The sequence below is a fragment of the Tiliqua scincoides genome, chromosome 4, assembly GCF_035046505.1.
Source record: "Tiliqua scincoides isolate rTilSci1 chromosome 4, rTilSci1.hap2, whole genome shotgun sequence".
NCBI classification, from domain to species: domain Eukaryota; kingdom Metazoa; phylum Chordata; class Lepidosauria; order Squamata; family Scincidae; genus Tiliqua; species Tiliqua scincoides.
The window spans coordinates 90776366-90799609 of NC_089824.1; the positions used below are offsets into that span (position 1 = coordinate 90776366).

At 45.4% G+C, this 23244-nt stretch overlaps 1 protein-coding gene and 1 pseudogene across 2 annotated transcripts in view; one reads left to right on the forward strand and one right to left on the reverse strand.

Moving 5' to 3' along the window:
• The first annotated feature begins 1232 nt into the window (after positions 1-1232).
• The window catches only part of LOC136649265 (cadherin-12), a 195088-nt gene continuing 173076 nt past the window's right edge, over positions 1233-23244 (forward strand). For both annotated transcript variants that reach the window (XM_066625764.1, XM_066625765.1), the window contains exon 1: positions 1233-1463. In XM_066625764.1, coding sequence (XP_066481861.1) covers positions 1233-1463 — 231 coding nt within the window. The remainder of the gene's footprint in view (positions 1464-23244) is intronic.
• On the reverse strand, positions 4252-4368 carry LOC136650575 (5S ribosomal RNA; annotated as a pseudogene).

Genomic DNA, 23244 nt, shown 5'->3' on the forward strand with positions numbered 1-23244 from the left:
TACTGGGCTGGGGCACCTTCCTTATGAGGAAAGGTATAGTGTTTGGGCCTCTTCAGCCTAGAAAAGAGGCGCCTGAGGGGGGACATGATTGAGACACACAAAATTATGCATGGGAAGGATAGAGTGGATAGAGAGATGCTCTTTACACTCTCACATAACACCAGAACCAGAGGACATCCACTAAAATTGAGTGTTGGGAGAGTTAGAACAGACAAAAGAAAATATTTCATAACTCTGCATGTATTTGATTTGTGGATCTCCTTGCCACAGGATGTAGTGATGGCATCTGGCCTAGATGCCTTTAAAAGGGGATTGGACAAATTTCTGGAGGAAAAATCCATCACTGGTTACAAGCCATGATGTGTATGTGAAACCTCCTGATTTCAGAAATGGGTCAGAAAGTCAGATGCAAGGGAGGGCACCAGGATGCAGGACTCTTGTTGTCTTGTGTGCTCCCTGGGGCATTTGGTGGGCCACTGTGAGATACAAGGAAGTGGACTAGATGGGCCTATGGCCTGATCCAGCAGGGCTGGTTGTATGTTCTTATGAGAGAGGGAGAACTAATGCGGAATTTGCTGCATTAACCTTGCAAAACCATCTTTATGTATCTCATAGTTTTCAAAATAGACTCTTTTTGTTGTTTATGTTGTGTGATGCAAGTGAAAGTATTTTACCTATTGATAACACTCTTGCTCGAAGAGGTTCCTCCCTCCCCTTGTGAATCCTGAGTAAATAATATCTGAATTCATTGATGTGTAATGGCTTTATTTTATAACTGGGCCATAAAGGGCAGGCTGCATGCTTCTCTTCAGACACACACTAAAATAATACAAAGCAGAGGCTGAATGAAGCATTCCTAAGAAGCTTTGTGTGCTACAAAAGAAACTAGTAAACTACTACTAAAATGGTAGTTTAAGCTCTGCTTCTTGTTTCACTCTCTATCTTTAAATACTAACTAGGTGTGAGAGAGTTTGGAGGAATTCTTCATTGTAATTTTATATAATTTCATGTTGTCATGTAAATCTTTTTTATAGGTTCCTTTAGATGGAATTTAATGCGGCAGAAACCTTGTCATCAGAAGGATTAATGTCTGCATTAGCATTTCGGCAATAAAATAAAAAATTTTCCGAAGCTAAGTGGTGGAGGCCCACGGACAGCCTCAGCCCTGGATTCTTCAGCTCAACGTTCAGTGTTGGAATTTTTAATTGCTCGCTGTAGGGAAACCATTGCCAATGCTTACAAGGAACTGCTTATCCCTGCTTCTCTGGGTCCTGTTCGATGGAGGTCTCTTAACGCCCCTTCGTCCGCAACCACAACAGACTTTAGAAGCTGAGTCAAGGGGAAATGTTGGCACGACACCAGAGAGGAGGCCACCCGCTATGCGGGTTAAGCGAGGCTGGGTCTGGAATCAGTTCTTTGTGCTGGAGGAATACATGGGCTCCGAACCACAGTACGTTGGAAAGGTAAATGTTTCATCTTTTAAAAAGCTCAGTTGAAAAGCAATCAATCTTTTCCAAACCTTAGCTTCACTCTTTCTCTCTCCCCTCCCTCCATCCCTCCCTCCCTCCCTCCCTCCCTCCTTGTATCGATATGCGAGTCCCCCAACCTGAACAATACTGAGTATTCCATGTTCAGTAATAAAAACCGAGTGCTTTGAAATATTTAAATAGTCCTCAGATTTTTGCCAATTCATTAAACAAGTCTAATTTAATTCTTGGAAATGTTTTTAGAATGTAACATGTGAGCACACAGCAAATTCATGTGAATATTTTATTCTTCTATATATTGATTTTCCTTCTTTTCTCACTGTTCATATTTTCGTGTCCCCCCTCAACTCGTGCCCCCCCTTTTTTCTTTTCAAAAACAGCAGGTCTAATTTGCTTTGATATTAACTTGGCTTGTGAGGACTAATTTTTATATATCCATTTTAAAGAGCTCGGATGGCTCCCTCAGGACACCGCTGCAGCTTTCTGAATAAATAATTCAAGACCCTGTTGTCAGTCATGGGCACCAACTGCCATGCTCTGGGTGTGGAATAGCGGTTCCTGGATTTGACTGGAAGTAAATGTACATGAATTACTTGTGGGTGCCAATCCATCTACTTTAAACAGTATCATGAGAAGGAGGTGTGATTCAAGATTCAAAATATCTAATTAAAACCCATAATTCAGTAAGATTTGTGTTCACTATGCCAGTGTACTTCTCAGTAAAAAAGCAAATTAAAGGGTTATGTAGGTGTCCACAGACAAGAGAGACTTTGTTACCCCTAGTGTATGGACACTCATCCTGTTATCTCCTCTGGCAAACTACATTTCCTATATTTATTTTATGGTTTCAAAACCTGCAGAGACAAAAGTGGGATCAAGTGTATGTTGGTGTACAAGAGCAACAATAATTCTGTCACACCCAACGTTAGCATCAGGGGTTGCCAAGGTCTGATGCCCATTAGAATCCACCAAGTCAGGCCAACTCCAGAACCCTTATTACCAGTGGCAATGGTAGCACCAATGCTCAGTCCCTGGGTGGGCAAGGGGACTTAGTTCAGGGCTTTGCCCAGGTCCCCAGTAATCTGGTGCCAGCATTGCTCAAACCACTTTTATCACATTTATCTTCTGTCTGCAGCCTAATTTTGATAGCTGTTTTGCAGAACTCCCCAACATTATTTCTGGAAAGAAAAAGCTTCTTCTGTTTGTAAAAGAGAACAGCAGAACACAAAATAACAGTTGTGTTTGTTTTGCCTGAAGAACCTTCTGCTGTGGTAAATAACTTTGAAAACTTGACCTGATAGAAGAGGTTCTTCTGCAGGTGCTTGTGTTTGTGTGTGTATTTAGGGACAGTGTGTGAATGGGAAAGGAACACATGTTATAACGGCTTTCCTAGTTCATGAATCATCTGTCGGTTAAAGTATTTTGAATGCTGGTGAGCATGACTGTATGTGTTGTGAGGAAAAATACTGCTACTTCACATAAACAAAAATTGTTCGCATATTTCTCCCTTTTCCTATAGTGCACAACTATGTTTCTATGAGGCCAATCCTATCCAATATTCCAGCGCCAATGCAGCCGCAATGCAGCCCTGCATTCCCTTACCTTGAGGAGGTCTCTGTGACTGCCCCCCCCCCCCACAAAATGCAGTGCACGTTCTTATTGGAACAGTTGCCTCAACACTAGAAAGTTGGATAGGATTGGGCCATATGTTGGTGTTATAAAATGCAGAGGACATTTCCCACCTAACATTAGGTCTGACAAGCAGGAGGGGATCCAGGGGATCCAATACAAATTACCGGGGCCCAGTGTGCAGAAGAGGGCCCAGGGCCTGACTATGTTGCATTTGTTTTTCAGCCCAATCCTATTGATGTGGGCCATGACTGGAGCTAATGTTCCAGTGGCAGAACATGCTTTCAGGCCATTGTAAATGGCGATCTGGAAATGCCCATGGCTATGCTCTTCTGAACCACTGCTGAAGAGGTTGTGGTAGGTAGCAGAGCAGTTGGAGGTAGAGGCGAACTGGGTCAGGGGAAGGGTGTAATGGGGCAGAATGGGGGAGGGTGGGAGGTGGGTTAGAGGTAGGGGGTGGCACCTGGATTGGATAACTTTGCCAGATGCAATCCCCTCTGGTGGCAACCAACATGCCCCCTTTGTTTCCTGGGATGTGCACCAACTAAAGAGCTGGTGCAGGTCTGATGTGACTCTTTGGCAATCAAGAGGCTTATGGGTAAGAAAAGAACAGGTAAGAAAATATTTCCCCTTACCTCTCCCAAGTCTCCCAGTCAACCCCTCTCCACACCATTGCATGTGGTGTGGGGAATTCCATAGGACAGGGTTATTAGTCTTGTGTAAAGATTTTTAATCAATCTGCCCTTGCTGGTGGCCTAAAAAAAAAAAATAATGTTTTCACCTGGGCCTGAACCTCCTGTCAGCGGCCCTGTCTGAGCATCAGTTCCCTGATTTGCATATCTTTATCACATTTGAGTGCATTTTCACACTCAAAGGAACCAAAAAAAAAAAAGGAACTGGCTTCTGGTGAGGGAGGAAGAAGGCTGTAGTGATACATTGTGTCATAACCTAGGAACTGTCCTAGGGAAGCGCATTGTTTTCCCAACAATTAAAAAACTTGTTGGGTAAGAGGGGAGGCCCTGCAACTCCACCCTGCATCTTTGATGATCCAGCAGTGGACTGCAATATATCTTCTACAGTTTCTTTTATTTTATTTGTTGGTTGGCAACCTTCAGTCTCGAAAGACTATGGTATAAGCCTACAGCACCCGGTATTCTCAGGCGGTCTCCCATCCAAGTACTAACCAGGCCTGACCCTGCTTAGCTTCCAAGATCAGATGAGATTGGGCATGTGCAGGGTAACAGTAATAAATTTCATATTCTAATGTGATTTTTAGTAATACCTAATTACAGTGAAATCCAATCATGTACTTTAATGTAAGTGTGGGTAGGTTCCTTGAAAATATCCACTCCTCTGTTCATTGTGTAAAAATTTGTGCTTCTAAACAAGATGACTGCATATTCCTCAAAGGCCGTTATCTTTATAGCCCCCCTCCCTTGCAGATAGTCAATGCTTGATTCTACCAAGGGAAGAACTGTAAAGGGTAATAAACTGACAGTGAAGGAGAGAGATAGCACAAATGATAGTAGACATGAAGCCACCTCCAAAGAGGGCAAGCCTGTGTTGTATATTCCGCTCCCCCCCTTGGAACATGTAGTGTTTCTTCTCTCATGATGTGACTTCCTTGTTCGACGTGTTGTGCTTTTCCTTGCTCCTGCTCTACATCATTTGCATCCAGTGTGATGTGGCAGCTGGAAGCTTGTGATCTGTTGATGCTACAATCATAGGGCAAGCGAGGATAGGTGTGAATGTGACAAGGGATACCATTTTCAACAGCCACTGCATGCCTGCCATTCTGTGTGCATGGCTTGATACTAAGAACATTTTCAGAATCATAAAATTATTTATGGAGCTACGGGTATACAGGCTTGTCTCAGCAGTGCACATTCTAGTTTCAGAATAATTTAGAGAAGAGTTAGGCTTCAGCTGGAGCTGTACATTTGTGTTATATAATCAGTAGTACAGTGATTTTCAACCTTTTTCATCTCATGGCACACGGACAACCTTGAAAATGCTCAAGGCACACCATCAGTTTTTTGACAAATGTCGAGGCACACTGTACTGCCAGTGAGAGGCTCATATCCCCCAATGGCCCTACTAATAAATGATCCTCTCCCAATTTCCCACAGCACACCTGTGGACCATGCATGGCACACTGGTTGAAAATGGCTGCAGTAGTATGTAGTAGTATATATAATCAGTTAAACTCCTGGGGGCTGGGGGATAAGAATAGGCCCTCAGTTTGGCTGTACTTGTCATAAGAGGTGACTAAACAGCCACCGGGTAGATAGGACTCGTCAGCCTGGGAAGGCAGGTGATCTGAGAGAAGGGAAACTCTGATCCCAAACCTCCACTGCCTTGTGGCTACATCCAGTTACGGAAAAGGCTTCAGGAGTCAACCTTGAGGCAAAATCCAGAGCCGGAGTCCCTGAGGCAGTTCATGGCTGAACACAGTCACGTTCTGGCAACTCCTGCAATGCCGCTGGAACCAACCATATTGGCCTCTGCCTTTCCATTGGACCATTTCAGCAACATGCAGAGGGGGGGATTTGCTGCATGGTTAACAGTCTATCCTCCATATCTACTTTACCCAGTCTTTGCGCACTGGAGAGGACACTCTGTTCCAGAACCACCATTCAGAGCACGATACCATAGTCTTCCGAGACTGAAGGATGCCAACAAATTCTTTAAGATCTAGGATCCTCTTTGAACTGTCCTAGGGCCCAATCCTATCCAATTTTCCAGTGCCGGTGCTGCTGTGCCTGTGGGGTATGCACTACTTCCTATGTTGGGGATGCAGTCACAGAGGCCTCCTTAAGCTATGGGAACATTTGTTCCCTTACCCCGGGGTTGCACTGTGGTTGCATCAGTGCTGGAAAGTTGGATAGGATTGGGTTGCTAGACCAGGGAAGAGCTAGGATGGTGTAGTGGTTTGGGAGGTGGACTTAGACCCGGAAGTTCCAGGTTCGAATCCCCCTTCAGCCATGAAGCTTCCTGGGGGACCTAGGGCCAGTCACTTTCTCACAGCATCACCTACCTAACAGAGCTGTTGTGAAAACAAAAGGAGGGAAGCGCTGTGTACACCGCCCCGAGCTCTGTGGAGGAAGGGTGGTATAAAAAGGTGAATAAATAAATAAATAAAATTCTGATTGTGGCTACAATTCTATGCACACTTCCCTGGACCCTCATCGGATTGGGCTGTCTGCTTTCTCCAGGGGTACCCATTAGTAGAATGTTGTATTGAATGAATCTTTGGTCTGACCCATCAGAGTGTTTTAATGATATTCTTTCCTAATACTGCATTCATACTGGGGTCTAGTTTGTTATACTGCAACAGATTGTGTTTTAGTGCCCATTCCTAGGCTCCAACAAAAATGGTTGGCTCGTGTGAAGTTTGCATCTATAGCTGCTAATAAGAATCTCTCTGAATGGTTAATACCAGCTCTAGTAGAGCAACTGTATATTTCAGTATAATAAACAGTAGAGCTATATTAAGCCTCAGATTAACATGGCCTAATTGTTACCTAGATTACTTAGATGTTTTATTGTGGGGTTGGGAAAGTCATAATGATGAAGAAAGAGTGATTTGCTGCACTCGCAGCTTGGGTATAATTTCACTTGAAGATAAGTAATATTGATGCATCCTTGAGTGCTAAGCATACACTTTAAGCAAATGTGTCCCTAGTGTACTGCTTCTGTTGAGATGATAAAAATAAAATATGGAAGGATCTGGATGATAGAATGCAAAATAATGAATGCATACAGAATACCTCATTAACAAGAAAGCAGGAAGCACAGACCATGATCATGAAAGCCTTGCCTTCTGAACAGGTACTGAACCGATGTTTTATATCTGACTTCATCAAGGCAGGATTTATACCAGCAGAAATACTTAGCCTCATCCAATTCCTAAGGTCAAATGAATGCAGGTTTTGTTTGTTTGTTTGTTTTCCTTTGGGTAATTATTTATCTCTTTGATTTCCTTAAATAAGTAACAGGTTGTTCTTCTAACCACAGCAATATATATGCAAATAAAGTAGCCCAGTAGTACAGAGTGCATTTGTCATGAAGTTGGCACGGTGACTGCTGTTAAACACCAGCACAGTTTGCAAACCACAGTGAATCTCTGCAGCTCCTCCCCCCACCCCCCACCCAACATGGCTTAACAGGGCATATGGAGAGATATGGCTAGCAAGGGGATGAAGGAGCATTTATAAAAAAAAAAAAAAAAAGTCCTGGGATTGAATTAGGATGAGCTGCACAGAAATTGTGGCACTGGAACCCTGGCTTCTTTGGTCAGCCAGGATAAAGGACAGTTTGTGGAGGATTGGAGGGGGGTTGAAGAACTCTTTATGGCCTGTTGCTATCCTTCACTTGTCATGTGCAAAACTCAGCTGGAGGAAAAGCTGTTGTTTGTTTGTCAAGGAAAGGTGATGAGCAGAGGAACACTTAAGCATCACTGCCCACCACTTCACAGCTGCAAATTACTCCCCTCTGCTTTTCAGTGAAGTGGCAAGCAGTTCCCCACCTGCGTGTTCATCCACTTCAGGTGCGTGCTATGGTCCAATCATATTAGGGCCTGACGCCATCCAAACAAGTGTTCCAGCAGCGTAGGGTCCTTTACGGCTGTGGGAAAATGCGACCTGCCATTCTTGGTGGGCTGGCTGCTGCCACAAGTAGCAAGTGAGTGGGTTGATGTGCCAGCACCTGGAGGATGTCCACTGGTGCAGTCATTCAGCATCAGGAGTGGGAGGGAGGTGGGGAGGGGTCACAACTGGGTGGGGAAGTGGAGGAACAGAGTGGAAAATGGGTAGATTGAGGCCGGGAAGAGGGTGGTATCGGCGGCGGCAGCACTGCCAATATCCTATCTCCTTTCTCAGCCTCCGTTCCCCAGCCTGGGCCCATAGAGGCTTGAGCCAGCAAAATTCTTGGTGTCAATCCAAATAAACCTAGCAGGCCAGCATGGGCTTACCCCAGACAAGGGAAAAGATGTTCCCTTACCCTGAGGAGGCCTCCAGAGCCTGAAACGCCCCCACAGGATGCAGCATATGTGCTCTCTGCACAACTGCATCACTGCTTGGGGGGTTGTGTAGGATTTGGCTATTAGATAGGTTCACTGCTGCAGTCGGGGAAATTAGGGTGTTTAATTTCCATTCTACTATCATCATTAGGTTATTTCCAGTCAAATCGAGATTGAGAAAGGCCAACCTGTGATAGAAAAAGCCAGTAACCTTTGCTCCTTCACTTCAGGAAAGCCCTCGAAAATCAAGCGCTCGATGAAAATTCTTCTCAATTAAAAAAATTTACAGATTTTTTTTTTAATGTACTCACTACAATCCTGCAGAGTTTTTTTCTGAAGATAGTATGTAAGTGTGAGGTTCTTAAAGATGAAGCACCTCACTTTAAGATGAAATAAACTGAAAATGAAAGACAGGTCCATTAAAATCAATTGCTGTTGACTTCCATGGGAGATGTCCCATTTACTGTCTGACCATTAGATTTCAAACATATTCTTTGCAATGTACAGAAGTTTCTTGATTAAATTGAAAAAAGCACTGTTTTTTTCTGATCAGGCTTTCAGGGCACGCTTTCTGACAGGTGCAGTCATGTTTACATTACTTATTATAGAATCACAGGACTAACAATATCATTGTAATTTATAAATAGGGTCTTAATAGGCCTATTAAATCAGCTGCCAATTTTGCTAAAGATTTTAGGATGACTAGTTAATTTTGGAATCCACCTGGAAGAGCACTGATGAGATTTACAGCAGTCGTGTCAGATGCTATCAGCCAAAACTCTCAATCTATTTTATGTTGGGGTATTTTTTTTTTTTTTTTTGCTATCTCAGAAAGTGTCAGGTTGTAGAAACTGATGGGGATTAGTTGAGTTCATGGTTAGAGAGCCTGAAATAGTGCTTGAGGTTGACATTTTCAAACCCATCACTAAAAAATCTTCATGACACTGCGCTTGGACCATAATAACCCAAGCCATAAATCAAAGTATGGGATGTCTTCTCCCTTCACATTATATCATGATATGATACAGTGAAGGAAATCTTCCAGGTTTACAAGCTGGGACAGACACCTTTTTAACTATTTGAGCAAGTGTACTCCTAGGCTATTCCCCCCCCCCCAAATATTTGGCTTAATTCCATAAATAATTGTAATTATGGTTTAATAACAGCATAGATTTCAACAATGTCAACAACAGACTAATGGCCCAATTCTATGGGGTCTGTATGACAGCAGATCTTCTGATCCACTGGCCCCTGCGATGGCGCAAATGTCATACCACTGCCTTGTGGAGGAAATAGTTGGCAGCTTCACTTGCATGCAAGAACTGCCTGGACACTTGACTGGGGGAGGGGGTGGTTTGGGGGAGATTCATGGCACAGAGGAGGATGAACTGTGGGTAGTTCAGGGGAGGGAGGGAATGGATCCTGGTAACAGTGACTGGCACAGGATTCTATTCCCTCTTTCACTGCCCAACATGCCTCTTTCCTGTCCTTGGACTTACACCAGTACGTACCGTGTTTCCCCGATAATAAGACCTATCCCGAAAATAAGCCCTCCCCTTACTGTGTAAGATTCCTCTAAAATAAGCCCTCCCCCGAAAATAAGCCCTATTGAGATTGCTACTGTAGTGAAGGTGATCCCCTGCGCTACACGCTACATTACGGTACCCTCTGTATGCACCGTCCCCCCCCTCGGGTGAAACGTACGCTGCGCTCCGAGCTGCATCCAATCAGAGCTGCAGCAGTGAGCGCGTCATCCTGTTCTTCCCCAGTGATTTGCTTGCTGGCGCCATTGAGAGCAGTGCCGCGGAGGAGAGCTGAGGCAGGACAACATAAAAACCCGGTATGTAAGCGGGAGTGAGGGGGCATGATGGAGGATAAAAGAAGAACTCAGGAGGCATGATGGAGGATAAAATAAGCACTCAGGGGGCATGATGGAGGATAAAAGAAGAACTCAGGGGGCATGATGGAGGATAAAAGAAGAACTCAGGGGGCATGATGGAGGATAAAATAAGCACTCAGGGGGCATGATGGAGGATAAAAGAAGAACTCAGGGGGCATGATGGAGGATAAAAGAAGAACTCAGGGGGCATGATGGAGGATAAAAGAAGAACTCAGGGGGCATGATTTGTTCACATTTACCTGTTTATTAAAATTGCTGTCAATGTTCATTAAAATAAGCCCTCCCCTGAAAATAAGTCTTCTGGTGTTTTTCTGTCCAAAAAAAATAATAAGACAGTGTCTTATTATCAGGGAAACACGGTAGCTAGCATGGGTCCAAGGTGACCCATTACTGACCAGGAAGCCTAAAGAGGCAACTAAAAAGTCTCATGGAGACAGAAAGATAGAGGCAGGGCTAACCAGGAGATCAGATCTACTGGGTGGGTAGAGCTGGGCTCCACATTGGGAAGCCTACCTGGGCTCCAGAAACTTGTCTGGCTGTTGCCACCCTCCCTCTACCCTGTTTCACCCCTTCCCTGCACCCATTCCGTTCACCCCCATTGCCACCCGGCCCCCACCCTGTTTCACCTGCTCCCCTCCCACTTCGGAAAGGGGTGCAAAAGAAACTTTGTACCCCCCCATAAAATTCCTCTTGAAGGCCCTGCATGTACTTCTCTTGCATAATTTATTCTGATTGCAACACATGTACCATTGGGACGTAGTTCTAATAATGTATTCTGCTATGATGTTTGGTTTATCCAACTCAGTTTCATACACACTGCACTTGCTCCCAGTGTGGAAGGGATTGTCACTCCCGAATTGGCCTTTTCAGCCACACTAGACGCTGTTCCAGAACCACCTTTCAGAGCGCGATACCATAGTCTTTCGAGACTGAAGGTTGCCAACAACTTCATACACAATGATAACAGCTGCATCAGAAAGAAACAGAAAAGCAGTCTGACAATCCCATTATTCATAAACAGCATGTCAATTTCAAGGATATTGAACAGATGATGTTGCATGGGCTGTTGCTTGAAACATATGTTAAAGCAGTCTTTCAAGAAGGACATTACAGTTGTTCACTTGTTTGCTCTGGAATCAGTATTGCAATTTATTTTTAAATGAGAAGTAGTTTTCAGTACAGTAAGCCATATCAGTATTATAGATAGGTGAAACTACTTGACTATTCTTTAGAGCAGTGGTTCCCAAACTGGTAAGGTGCTACTCGCTAGGGGAACAGGAAATTGACCATTCTCTCCTAAGGGAATGGTGATTGGAGCCGTGTGGAGCTGAGGGGAGGCTCACAGAGGGGGCTGTGAGCTTTATAAACCCCCCTGGAGCACAGCTTGCCCCCCACGGGTATATATAAAAGCCCCTGGGTACCCACGGTGCCACAATTGCTGTGGCAGCATTGAAACAATGGTGCCCTGCCCTGCCCCCTCCAAGATGTAGCTTGTTTCCAAAATCCAAGTAGGACTTTGGAAACCACTACTCTAGGAAGCTTTCAAAGAAACCAAGATCTTTGGATGGCCAACATTTCTGGATCCAGTCTGGCCATATCAGGCTGACTACTAGGCCTCATAGAAACTTCTGGCATATTGCATAAATGATATCACCGACCCACACAAAGCACTGGAAGCTTCCATATGCATGCCAACTCTTAGCACAACTCCAAGATGTTTCAAAATCCATCAGCTGCACTAATCAGTTTTGTTAAGTCCCTTGGGCCCAAATTTCTGTGTCTCATCACTATGAATACATTTCTTGAGACAACAGTATTTGCACCAGTGCCTTCTTTCTAACTACATCCTATTATAGAACCGACCAAAATGGCTCAAGATTACAATCACTTGCTCTGCATACCATACCGTAGACCTTCATGTGTTCATATGGTACAAATGAATTTCATACTATGCTCATGTAGATGCTGGGCAGTACTGGTGACAGGTTGCTGGGAGTCTTGGGGCAAATCCATGTGTCATGGTCTCCATGGAATCTCCACCCCTCCCCTGATGGTGCAGTAGGTTTAGGATTTAGGGAAGGCTCTGATCCTCAGCCACTGCCCCAGCTGACCTATCCCTGATGCCTCTTCTGATGCAGGTGGTACAAAAAGAGTGATCACCCCTCTCCTGCATGTCTTTGCCTTTTAGTTATGCTATCCTGTTTTACAGAAAGAGATATGTAGCTCTCACAGAGAATATATCCAGTTCAAATTGGTAGTTACTTATAGATTTTATATGAAAACATAAAATATAGATTTAAATACAAGACAGTCCTATTTCTTTTTGGTAAACAAGACATATTTGTATTGTTATTTCAATACTCATTAACTCATAAACATTATTCAGTTGTCAATTAATATGTCTTCCAACTTTCATTCATTTTTCCTTCTAATATGGCTAGTTAATTGTCCCGTATTTTACTATCTGCTGGACTTTTTCTTACTTTTTTTTTCTTAAGGCTGCAATCATATTAGAGACTTCTCCAACTTTGTTGCAGTAGTAATCCTTGCAGGGCACAATGTTTCACCCAAATGCTACCTCATAACACTGACCTTAGAAGCTATGGGACATGATGTGGCACCGGTTTTCACAGGGGGGCCTCCACTGTGGGGCCCCCTACTCATCCTGATGAGTGGCAGGGCCAATGGCACCTACCACAAAGCATGGCACCGCCTGGAAGTAGGTAGCAGCGATGTAATGAAATCACCACCAACTGCTTCCAGGAGAACTGTTTCAGACCAAAAAGGCACTGGGTCAAGCGAGCCCACAAGCACAGACACTTTGCTTATCTCATTGGCCTCCTGATGAGCAAGGTCCTAGCTGTGGCAGTAGGTGATCTGCTCCCCCCCCCCCCCCCAGTGCAGGGCCCACTATGGCTGAATCGGAAAATTGACTTAAAGCCAGCCCTGTGACCTCACACATTTAATTTCTGCACTTCAGATAAGTAGTAATGAAACCATTTGAACTCTCACAGTTCACATCCTAATATCTATTTAATTCATTCTCTAACTTTCCCCCAAGAAAGTTGAATTTTCTCATAATGCCACCATATGTACATAAAGCCTGCTGGCTGGTTCTCTTTTGCGCCTCCAACATCTCACGTGTTCGGAGGTACAGATCATTTCTTTTAAAATTTATACATTGTTAAATATCATTGAAACGTGATTTTTATAGAGATTTTCTGTCCGTGTTATACATATCAATTTCAAGGATATGTTATGACAGATCATGTCTTGAGTTTGTTCCCAGCATATGCCGCTGAGAGATGTCTTTCCTTTCTTCGATAGCCAGTTCTTCTCTGCACAGCTACGTTTGACATAATCCTTTGCTTTTCTGAATTGGAAGGTAACTGAAGACTAGTTCAGGCAACAAGTCAGTGCCTAGAGGAGAGCAGAATTATGCCTGCTGCACTTGCTCCCTGACGTCCCTGCACACTGCTTGGGTATTCCAAGTGTAGAAGAACCTGATCAGCACACTAGTGCTTATCTCTTGAGAACTGACCTGATCAGCACACTACTGCTACATTTCCCTTCCGTGTACACTGTATAAACATTTATTGTCGAAGCGAGCTGATGTGTGCCATTTGTAATTTTAAAAACAGGTTTCTGTTTTCTTTTGTTCATCTTCAAGACCACACAGTAGTGTTGGACTCAGTATTAATACTCAGAAAGTCTCACTTTAGTTTATAATGCTTGGGCTTCACAGGTGTATTTTCATTAATAGAAATGTGAGTATTATGCAAGCTTAGTATTGAGTTTGTTACATAGTACCTACAATGCCGAATAGGCTGAAAGAAGCACATAAAACTGTGTTAATGGAATTACAGTGGCTCAGAAAAACAAATTTTTAAAAATGCTCTGTTACATGGTACATGTTACAAGAAGCCTGGTCCCTGGTGGCTGATTTTCATAGGGAAAGCATAGGGGGATTTTTAGTGGGAAAGCAGCACGGGAGGAAGTCTTTATAAGCTTCTTCACCCAAATTGCCGCTCCACTTTCCTTGCTCACAGAGATTCCAGATCCGTGTTTGGAGAGGCAGATCCATTGGAGCCTCATGGAGTGACTGGTCAGGTGATTTGAAGTAGACACATGATTGGTGGAGAAACTTCAATGGGACTCTTTCCCCCTCCCAAAAAAGAAAATCTGCTTTCTTTGCTATGAGGTCAGAGTTGTCCCTTGGGTGGGACAACTGGGATGGCCGTTCTGGATCCTGCTCTTTTAGAATCACTATATGGTCATAATAGGGGCTCCGCACTGGTTGGGTTGCCTGGGGCCCACATCCTTCTAGGCTCATGGGCTTTTGGTATGTATTATAACATGCAGTTAGGATGCAGGGACTGAAGACTGACAATAGTTTTTGGGAGAATGAACTGGTTTGAAAGAGGAATTGCTGCTCATGGTCTACACAATTTTAAACCAGTTTTGCAGGTTTTGATTTTGTTTCACAAAACCTATTTGATCAGGGGTGACAGTGGGACAGACAGGAAATGTGTGCACCATTTGCCATGATTCCTCAATCAAATCACTTTCCAGTCTTTCAAACACTCCCACCTCCAGCATCAGTGTGAGGTGAATGATTTCTCCTGTAGGTTTTCAATTTATTTTCTTTTATAAAACTCAGAGACATTTGATGTTTCCCCTGGAAACATTTGGGGGGGGGGGGGGAGTCAGAAATAAGAATAAAATAGCAATTCATGAGACTACTCTTCTGAAAGTCAACATGGGGTAGTTGTTTTGGAAAATCCAAAATACAGGCAACAATTTGAACAAAACTAATAATGTGCATTTCTTTTCATTCCTTTTGAAAAAGAAAAAAAAAATGAAACACACATAGATACAGCCATCAAGCCTTGAGTTTTGCCCTTTCTTTTTCTAACTCCTACTTCTTGACTGCCCTCTGTGAATGAGGCTGCTTAGTTAGGAGCTGACAATTACGTAGAAGTTGGAAAAGAGATACATATCAAATTGTCTTGCTGAAAAGGGGGAGTTAGACTTGCCCAGCTGTTGTTGTAAAGCCCATCACACCCAAACTTCTAGAACCCATTCTGACACCAGCTAGGTCCAGCCTGTCTTGGTGGGGACTTAGACTAGTGCAGTTTACACTAGACTGTGTGAACTGCAAGATCCATGTATCAGATGCTGATTAATTCCTGCCTCCATTTGTATTGTCGCAGGATGTCCCAGGATGTTTTAATTTACTATGTTGTTCTCATTATGTGTGGTGTACTACAGAGTAGAAGAGGACTTAGAGCGCAATCCTAACTTGTGCTGGAACAGGCAGGTTGAGTTGCCTGCGCTGTATACCGCACAAGGTAGATGCTGGCTGGAGTGCAATTTGGAGTAAGGGGATTTTTGTTCCCTTACCCCATGTTGCGCCCTAGCCAGCCCTATGGGGCTACTTGGATCTGTGCTCACAATTTCACAGGCACAAATCCAAGCAGCTGCTCAAGCTGGGGTTGGGAGTTAGGATCTGGTCTCAATTTCTGTGGCTGGTCCCACCCCCCTCCTGGGCCAGACCCACCTCCTGATCTGTCCCCCACCCAAAACCCTGCCTTCGTTCTACCTTCCTGCCACTTCTTCCACCCCCTGCACTGGCCTTCCCAGTCTGGCACATACACACCTCTTCTGGGACTGGATTCAGCTCTGCACATTGGCTCAGACCGCTCCCAAATAGCCCAAACATGCTTTACACATAGTTATAACACTCAGGAGCCAGAGCAAGGGACTTGCACTGGATCTGGAGCAAACTAGGATTGCTCTGTTAGGGTGCAATCCTAACCGGCAGTTATGCTGGTATAGGTGGCCCTGGAGGGAGGGTCACAAACATGCCATAAAGCACGTTTATGCCTCCTTAGGCGGGAGCTGCGTCGGTGCATTCAGATGTGCCGACATGCGGACGGAGGCAGAAGCCTCTGCCGCGGCTCCCGCGCCACCGCTTGTGTCGGCACAGTGCGCCGACATAAGCAGCAAAGGTAGGCGTGGGGGTGTGGGGAGGGGAGAGGGGACGTTACTGGGCGGGGGAGGGCGGGTCTGGGGGCGGGCATGCAGGGAGCTGGGGGAGGAACTGGGACCTGGCGGTTATGCCAGATCCCAACCCCCGTCCCCGGGGCGAACGGAATAGCTTCAAGCCGCTCTGCTCTCCTCTGACTTGCACTACCTCCGGAGATGGCGCAGGTTCAAGGAGACCCATAGGGGCGCGCAGCTCTTACCCACGGGTAAGGGGAAGAGCTTCCCCTTGCCCGTGGCTGAGCCGCTGTTCGTTGCAATCCCACGTTGGATGCAGCGCAAGCCTCCTGGCTTGCCTGCTCCAGCACGGGTTAGGATTGTGCCCTTAGTGAGCTTACAATCTATAATCAAGAGAGGGGAAACAAAAAGTAAATGTAAGGAGAGGAAATGTGAAGAATATGTGTTTATTTCAGGAATGCATACTATTGATATGGACATGTTGATATGACACAAACAGAGCCTAAATGAGCTTGTGATAGAGGGAGAAATTGTTTGGTTCACTAGGCTGTGACTTTATAAAATATCAAGCAAAACTATGTATCTCTCCTTTCATATCCAAGATTTTATTTTGTTTTGTTTGCCTTCTGGGATGCTGAACAACCCAAAGCATCATTTGGATAAGTCAGAGTGGTTGTTTTTCAGCTGGTTTTGTTGTATTGATTTTAGCAGGAAGAGATCAGTTTGAATTCCGAGTAATTTTACTTAACTGGGTGGCAGCTCAGACTCCGTTGTATCTGTGAGCCACCTCATCCTGAATTGTTGAGTTATAATGAAACTGTTGACCTTAAAGGTGAAACTTGTGAGAACCAGAGATGACTTTCTCAGGGAGAGGTTGTAAACTTTTAGGGCTTTCAACTTCAGCAGGAGAAAGTGCCCACCAATCTTACTGTTCCTGGGAGTGTGTGCCGTAGCTTTTCAAAGGCAAAATAAAATGAGCAATATAAGAGAGACGAGGAAATGAAAAAAAAAATACAGAAGCAAAATTGTCTTTACAATCTAGAGCCAGTTCACTGCGCTCTTATTTATGGTTCCATCAGATTTGTCAGGCACTTTGGGATACTAGTAGGTATTTTTTAAAAGTTAGGGGAAATAGTGCGTGCTTGGATATTCTCCATTCTTTCTCCTGATGTTAAGGGACCTGGATTCTGGTGAGCCAACTGAACAAAGTCTCAGAGAGGAATTTTATCAGGGGGTACAAAGTTTTTTTTTGGGGGGGGGGCTTCCCAAAAGATGGGGATGTGTGGGCCCCAAGCCTGCTACGACACAAAAGGTAGCAGCGGGGTTCTGAAGGGGGGAGGTTACAGTTCCAGCAGCAGTCAACTGGTCCCAAGTAGTCTCAGAAGGAAATGTGGGAGAAGGAGGTTGCACCACCCAGTTCCTTCTCCCCAGAGATAGAGGTTTCCTTCCTCTCCATTCAGGGACAGCCCAGCTTCCCTCCAGCAAGCTGCCTCCTCTTTGCCTTCTCATCACTAGCTAGGTCAGGCTTTATGCCGGGATCCGGCCCCTCAAGGCCCTGCCCCTTCCTTTCCTGGGACATTAAAGGCACAGTCTTGGAGCTTTTCTCCTCCCTTGCCCTGGAAACCCCTACGCACAGCCTCACTCACTCAGACCTCCCAGAGGGGCTGCCCTGGCAGTTGCCTCTGGGCGGGCAGATACCCGCTCCTCTGGCAGGTTGTCCATGGCCCGTCCACCCCACTCCCGGCCGGGCTGCACCATGTTCACCATGGGGTGGTCTGGGTGGGGGAGGCTGCATCTGCACTAGTTGCACTAGAGGCCCCCAAGTTGGCTTGGCACTCGAAGGGCCTTGTCCAGGCCGACATGTCCCCCACGTCTCCCTCCCGTGGCCGGCAGAGGCGGAGCCACCCCGGCTACGGTCAGACACATGCGCCAGCAGAATGCCACCTGGGCAGCACTGTCGGGGACTTGGCCAGCCCAGTTCGGCTGGGCTTGTGGTGCCGCCTCCTCCCCCAGGGCGGAAGCCTCCCCCCACCAGCTGGAGAGGGAGACCATCGCTTGTGTGAGAAGGGGTTGCTGCATGCCGGGTGCCTTAGCTCCCCTGGTGGCTGCTGCCTGTCTCTTCGGGGATGGAAGCCTGAGGGCCTCCAGCAGGTAAGTCAGGGTGTCCCTGACAAGGTGGAACAGAGGGGATGAAACAGAGTGGGAGAAGGTAGTGACAAGGATGGGCAGAACAGGAGTGGGGAGAGGGTAAAACAGGGCAGGGGGAGGGTGACAACAGCCTGAAAAGTTTGGAAGCCCAGGTCTACTGGGCTTCCCAATGCAGAGCCCAGGTCCACCTGCCTGTGCAGTGTTGGCAGTTAGATACAGTAATGTGAAAAACCAAATGCACTCCTTAGTCTCTAAAATCTTTTAAATATAGAAAATCATTGCAGAAAATTAGCATCATTGTATTTAGGTTCACACTACAGTGGGAAGTGTCCTGTGTGGACCAAAACATACTTCTGCAGCAGCTGTAGCCCCACAGCTGAGTCCCTGAGATCCTATACACTCCTTCATGGCAAGCAGATCTATGTGCCAAAGAGTGACTGTAGCACAGGGGTGCTCAAACTTTCAACTTTAGGGTTGCTGGACGTTTAACAAGTGTATAGAAGAGAGAATTTCAGCAGGTGCAACTTGTCATCCCACAGATGACAAGCTGCACCTGCTGAAATTCTCTCTTCTATACACTTGTTAAAGGTCCAGCATCCCTAAAGTTGAAAGTTTGAGCACCCCTGCTGTAGCAGAGCGGTTTCCTCCCAGATCTGACATCATGTTAAGTAGTGTCAAATATGCATTCCTTGGTGCAGCACATATGACTTTCAGTAGCAGCAGCCACTGCACACCCAGCATCCCATGTGGGCAGCGACTCCAGGTGAGGTAGGAAAACATAAGATCCCAGGAAATTTCTGGACCTCCTCCTTTGGCTCCTGGACCCGGGTACAAATTGCCCCTCTCATGGGCCCTGCTACTGAAATGATGACAGCATATCTTATCTAGGTAAGTGATCTTCAGCTTGCCAAGGGCTGCAACCCATGTCTAAACATAACTTGGGGACCACTCTTAAGAGCCCAGCTGGAGCGGGGTGGATGAGCAAGTGGCCACAGATTCTCTTCTTGTCCTGCCCAGTGATGACAAATTGCCATGTGCTGCTAGTGTGTTGTTCTGCACCTTGCTTCTTTCTAGAGGGGATGGAAGGAGAGCAGAGGCAAGACATGACATGGCAATAATGTGTGCACAGTTTTGAAGGTCATTTTGAGTTACAGGAAGCTGGACTAAATGAGCCTTTGGCTTGATCCAGCGAGGCTCTTCTTATGTTCTTATGATCCACTTGATCCACCTGCTGAAGACCCAGTGAACTTGATAGTTAAAGTTGCTTACTAGCTGGGCATTGATAACCAGTTAATCTTCCTAAAATTTGGAATGCTGATCATGCCCACCTGCTGTGTAAAGGTGTTTACTGGCAAGCCTGCAGTAGAGAAGACAGAAAAATAAAATAAAATAAAGAACCTAGATTGAGTATGGCAAAAGAAAGACAAAAATGATCTTGAGTTTGGGGAATTTCAGCAGGATGCAGCTTTGGAGATATGGTATTCCATTGGGAGCACAGATGCTGCATTGAGTATCTGTGGGTTAGCTTGCTTGAAAATGATCATAAGCAAGCAAGAGTCTTGTTAGAGCATAACTAGGGTCCATCTACAGCCCAATCCTATGGACACAGATCTGTCTTCACCTCTCGCAGACCACTGGCATGGCAGCAGCTGTGGAGATCTGGCACCAGTAACACCTGCATAGGTGCTGGAGGAACTGTGTAGGTGCCAGAGGACCCCAGCTTGTCTACCATGCCAGTAAGTTGGTGAGGGGGGATCAGGACTAGAACAGGGCAGGGAATAGGCTGGACTAGGGACAATTCAGGGTGGGAGGGGAAGCAGGATCTTAGTGGTGACAGACTATGTCCCTGGCCCAGACCCAACACATTTCATTGGATTTATGCCAGCAAAAGAGCTGGTGTATGCCCATTGGGTACCAGGGAGTAGGTAGGTAAAAAATAACCTCCTACATTGTTGCCTGGTCCCCAGCTAGTCCTCAGGTTGCAGCAGAGCCTGCAACCCTTGGTCATATTGGCTCCTTAGGGCACAATCCTAAAGAGCCCTTGGGCCAGCGCAAGTTCCTTGCGTTGGTCCAGGAAGGTTGCAAACGTGCCGCAAAGTATCTTTGTGCCTCCTTGGGAGTCAGCTGGGCTGGAGCAGGGATGCTCACCGGCATAGGGAGCAGAAGGTGGGGCTGGGACCCAGCAGATATGCCGGATTCTAGCCCCCATTCCTGAGCAGCATGGAGTGGCTTCAAGCTGCTCCACTCTCCTCTGACTTAATCACCTCCAGAGGGGGCACAAGTCAGAGAAGACCCATAGAGGCTGCAGTGTCTTATCCAGGGGTAAGGGGAAGAGTTTCCCCTTACCTCCAGATGAACCACTTTGGGGCCCTATCTTGCACTGGTACAGTGTAGGCCTCCTGGCCTGCCTGTTCCAGCACAAGATAGGATTGCGCTGTTAGTCTCCTACTTCCAGGAGTGGCCAAGCAGATGTTTCTCAGACACTCCCATGCACTGCATGAAGACAACTGTGCTTGTCTACTGTTTCCCTCCCATCAACTGGTGACCATATAGGCAGTACTGTCTCCCAATATGAAGGGGTTTTTTTTGTTATCACAACTAGTAGCTATGAATAGATCTGTTTTATGTGGATTCGTCTAACCCAATTTTCAGATTGTCTAAGCCAGAAGCCATTAATGCATCTTGCTACAGTGAATTCTGTATTGTTGTGAACAAGTACTTTCTTTTTCCTATCCTGAATCTTCTGCCAAATTGCCAATCAATTTAATTGGGTGAGCCTGAGTTCTAGTGCTATAAGAGGAGAACAATTGTTATCTGTCTACCATTTTCATGTCACACACAATTTCATAAACTTCTAGATGACCCACTCTTCCCCAGCCATCTTTTTTTTCCTACACACCTGGACTTTTTTTTATAGGGAAAGTATTTCAACAAGTTGATAACCTTTGAAGAAGGTTAAGGAAGATCTATGTATTCGTCTGTCTGAAATATGTGTGTGTTACTTGTGCAGCATAGTTCCAAATAGTTCCAAAAACAAATGAGATGATAAAAACAAACAAACCACAAATTGAAAAATAAAAAAGTAATAATTTCATGTCTTTTCCACATTTGTTACCACACCACTCACCTCTAACTCCATATTGTTGATGAATATGTTAAATAGCACCAGTCTGAAAACAGGCCTCTAAAGAACCCCGCTGCTTCATTTTGCAACAATGAACATTGTCCATTGGTAAGGATGTACATAAAAATATATATAATTTGACACTGTTTAAGGCGCTATCCTATTATTTGAGAAAATGGTGGTGAAGTGGACACAGGTGGAACACCAGCTTCGGAGACAGGACATGCCTTCAGGTCACTTGAATCGGCTGCCCACTGCTGCCCTTGCTTGCACACGACCCTCCCATGGAGAGAGGGCTGGTCTACAAGCAGGTGCACTTCCATCCTCCATTCCCATAACTTACAAAGTGCATGCTGTGCAGTCTCCACTGTCTGCGCCTCTTCTGTTTGAAATGAACAGGTGCAGGGAACTCCCTGTTCATGCTCACTGCAAGCAGAAGAGGAGCTGATCAGTGCAGCTGCATGCAGTGGTCCTTGTAATTACTGGGAATGGAGAGTCAGTTGGGCAGACTCAAAATTGCCGGTCCTTGCCTACCTGGTGTTCATAAGCACCAAATTGGCAGGAGAAGGATTTGGAGCCACAGCATCTCCTTTTCTTCTCCCTTCCTGCAGCAGCATGAGAAGGAGAAATAGACTGAGATCAAGTCGAGCAGCAAACCGGACAGGGTGGTGGACAGATGGGCTAGGCAGTTGCTGCCAGTTGGCGAAGAGAGCACTGAATTAGATAGGCCTGTAGAGTATTGAATTAGAGTACTGAATTAGTAGGCCTGACTTACTGGAAGGAAGTGTCATATGCTCATATATGAGGCTGTAGCTCAGTGATAGAATATGTGGTTTCCTTGTTGAAGGAGTCAGGTTCAGTTCCCAGTACCTTCCGTTTAAAAGGGATTTCAGTGCTGCTGCCAGGCAGTAGGGCTGACCTTGGGGCAACTTGGCCAAATTGGGCCCTGTGCCTGGAGGGAATCCATACTAGGGCAGCAAGTGGAACACCCACAGCCAGCTCTGTGGCTGATGCTCTGGCATGGAATGTTCCATACCAAAGTGTCATAAAGACAGCATGGCAAGCAGGGCATTGCCACTCAGCTGCCCACCCACCCACCACATTAGCTTAAAATCACCCCCCCCAGCAGTTGATGGTGACACGACTGCCAAATTATTGCCAAACCACTGCTGCTCACTTTGGTGAATAGGGGGGCCCTGCAGAGTGCCCCCTCCCCAAAAATGTTTTACATTGGGCCCTGCAGCTCCTAAGGCTGAACTGTTTTCACTGGGGTATTGCTAATACCGAAGAAGTTGAAGCTGCTAAGAGAGATCCACTATACTTCTGACTTCCCTTGCCAGATTGACTTCATACCAGTTGCAGATATTTATTTCTCCAGCTTGTAATTTATCATCATTTCCTTCCATCTATAACCTCCACTTCAGCTGTTCAGTGGCATGATGGTTCATATATGCAGCATTTCTATTACAGCACACATAATTTTGAATGGCAAGTAAGATTCATCTGTCACCAAGCATTCAACAGTTGCGGTAATTTGGTTTGACTCTGCTTTCTTTATCATACTGATAGAATTTTCAGTTGTGACTCAGAGCCAATATTTCTTAAGGTCAAGGGAAACTAAAGGGGGTATATCTCATATGCCACTCTTGAACATTTAGGTTAATTCATTATATTTCCACTTCCTATTATGAACTTTTTAATTTAAGTGGATCCAGGCATAGAATAAAAGTTATATGTCTATTTGGTACTATGTCTGTTTGGTACCCATTTCAGCTTTGATAGACCTGGAGTGCCCCTGTTGTGTTTTTGTTCCAGTTGATAACATTACTGTGTCATCACATTACTGGGGGGGGGGGGGGGAAGTGTGGTATCATTGCATTGATACCATTGTAAACACCTCATTGCATTCTTCTTCTATGAACATCTTGAAATT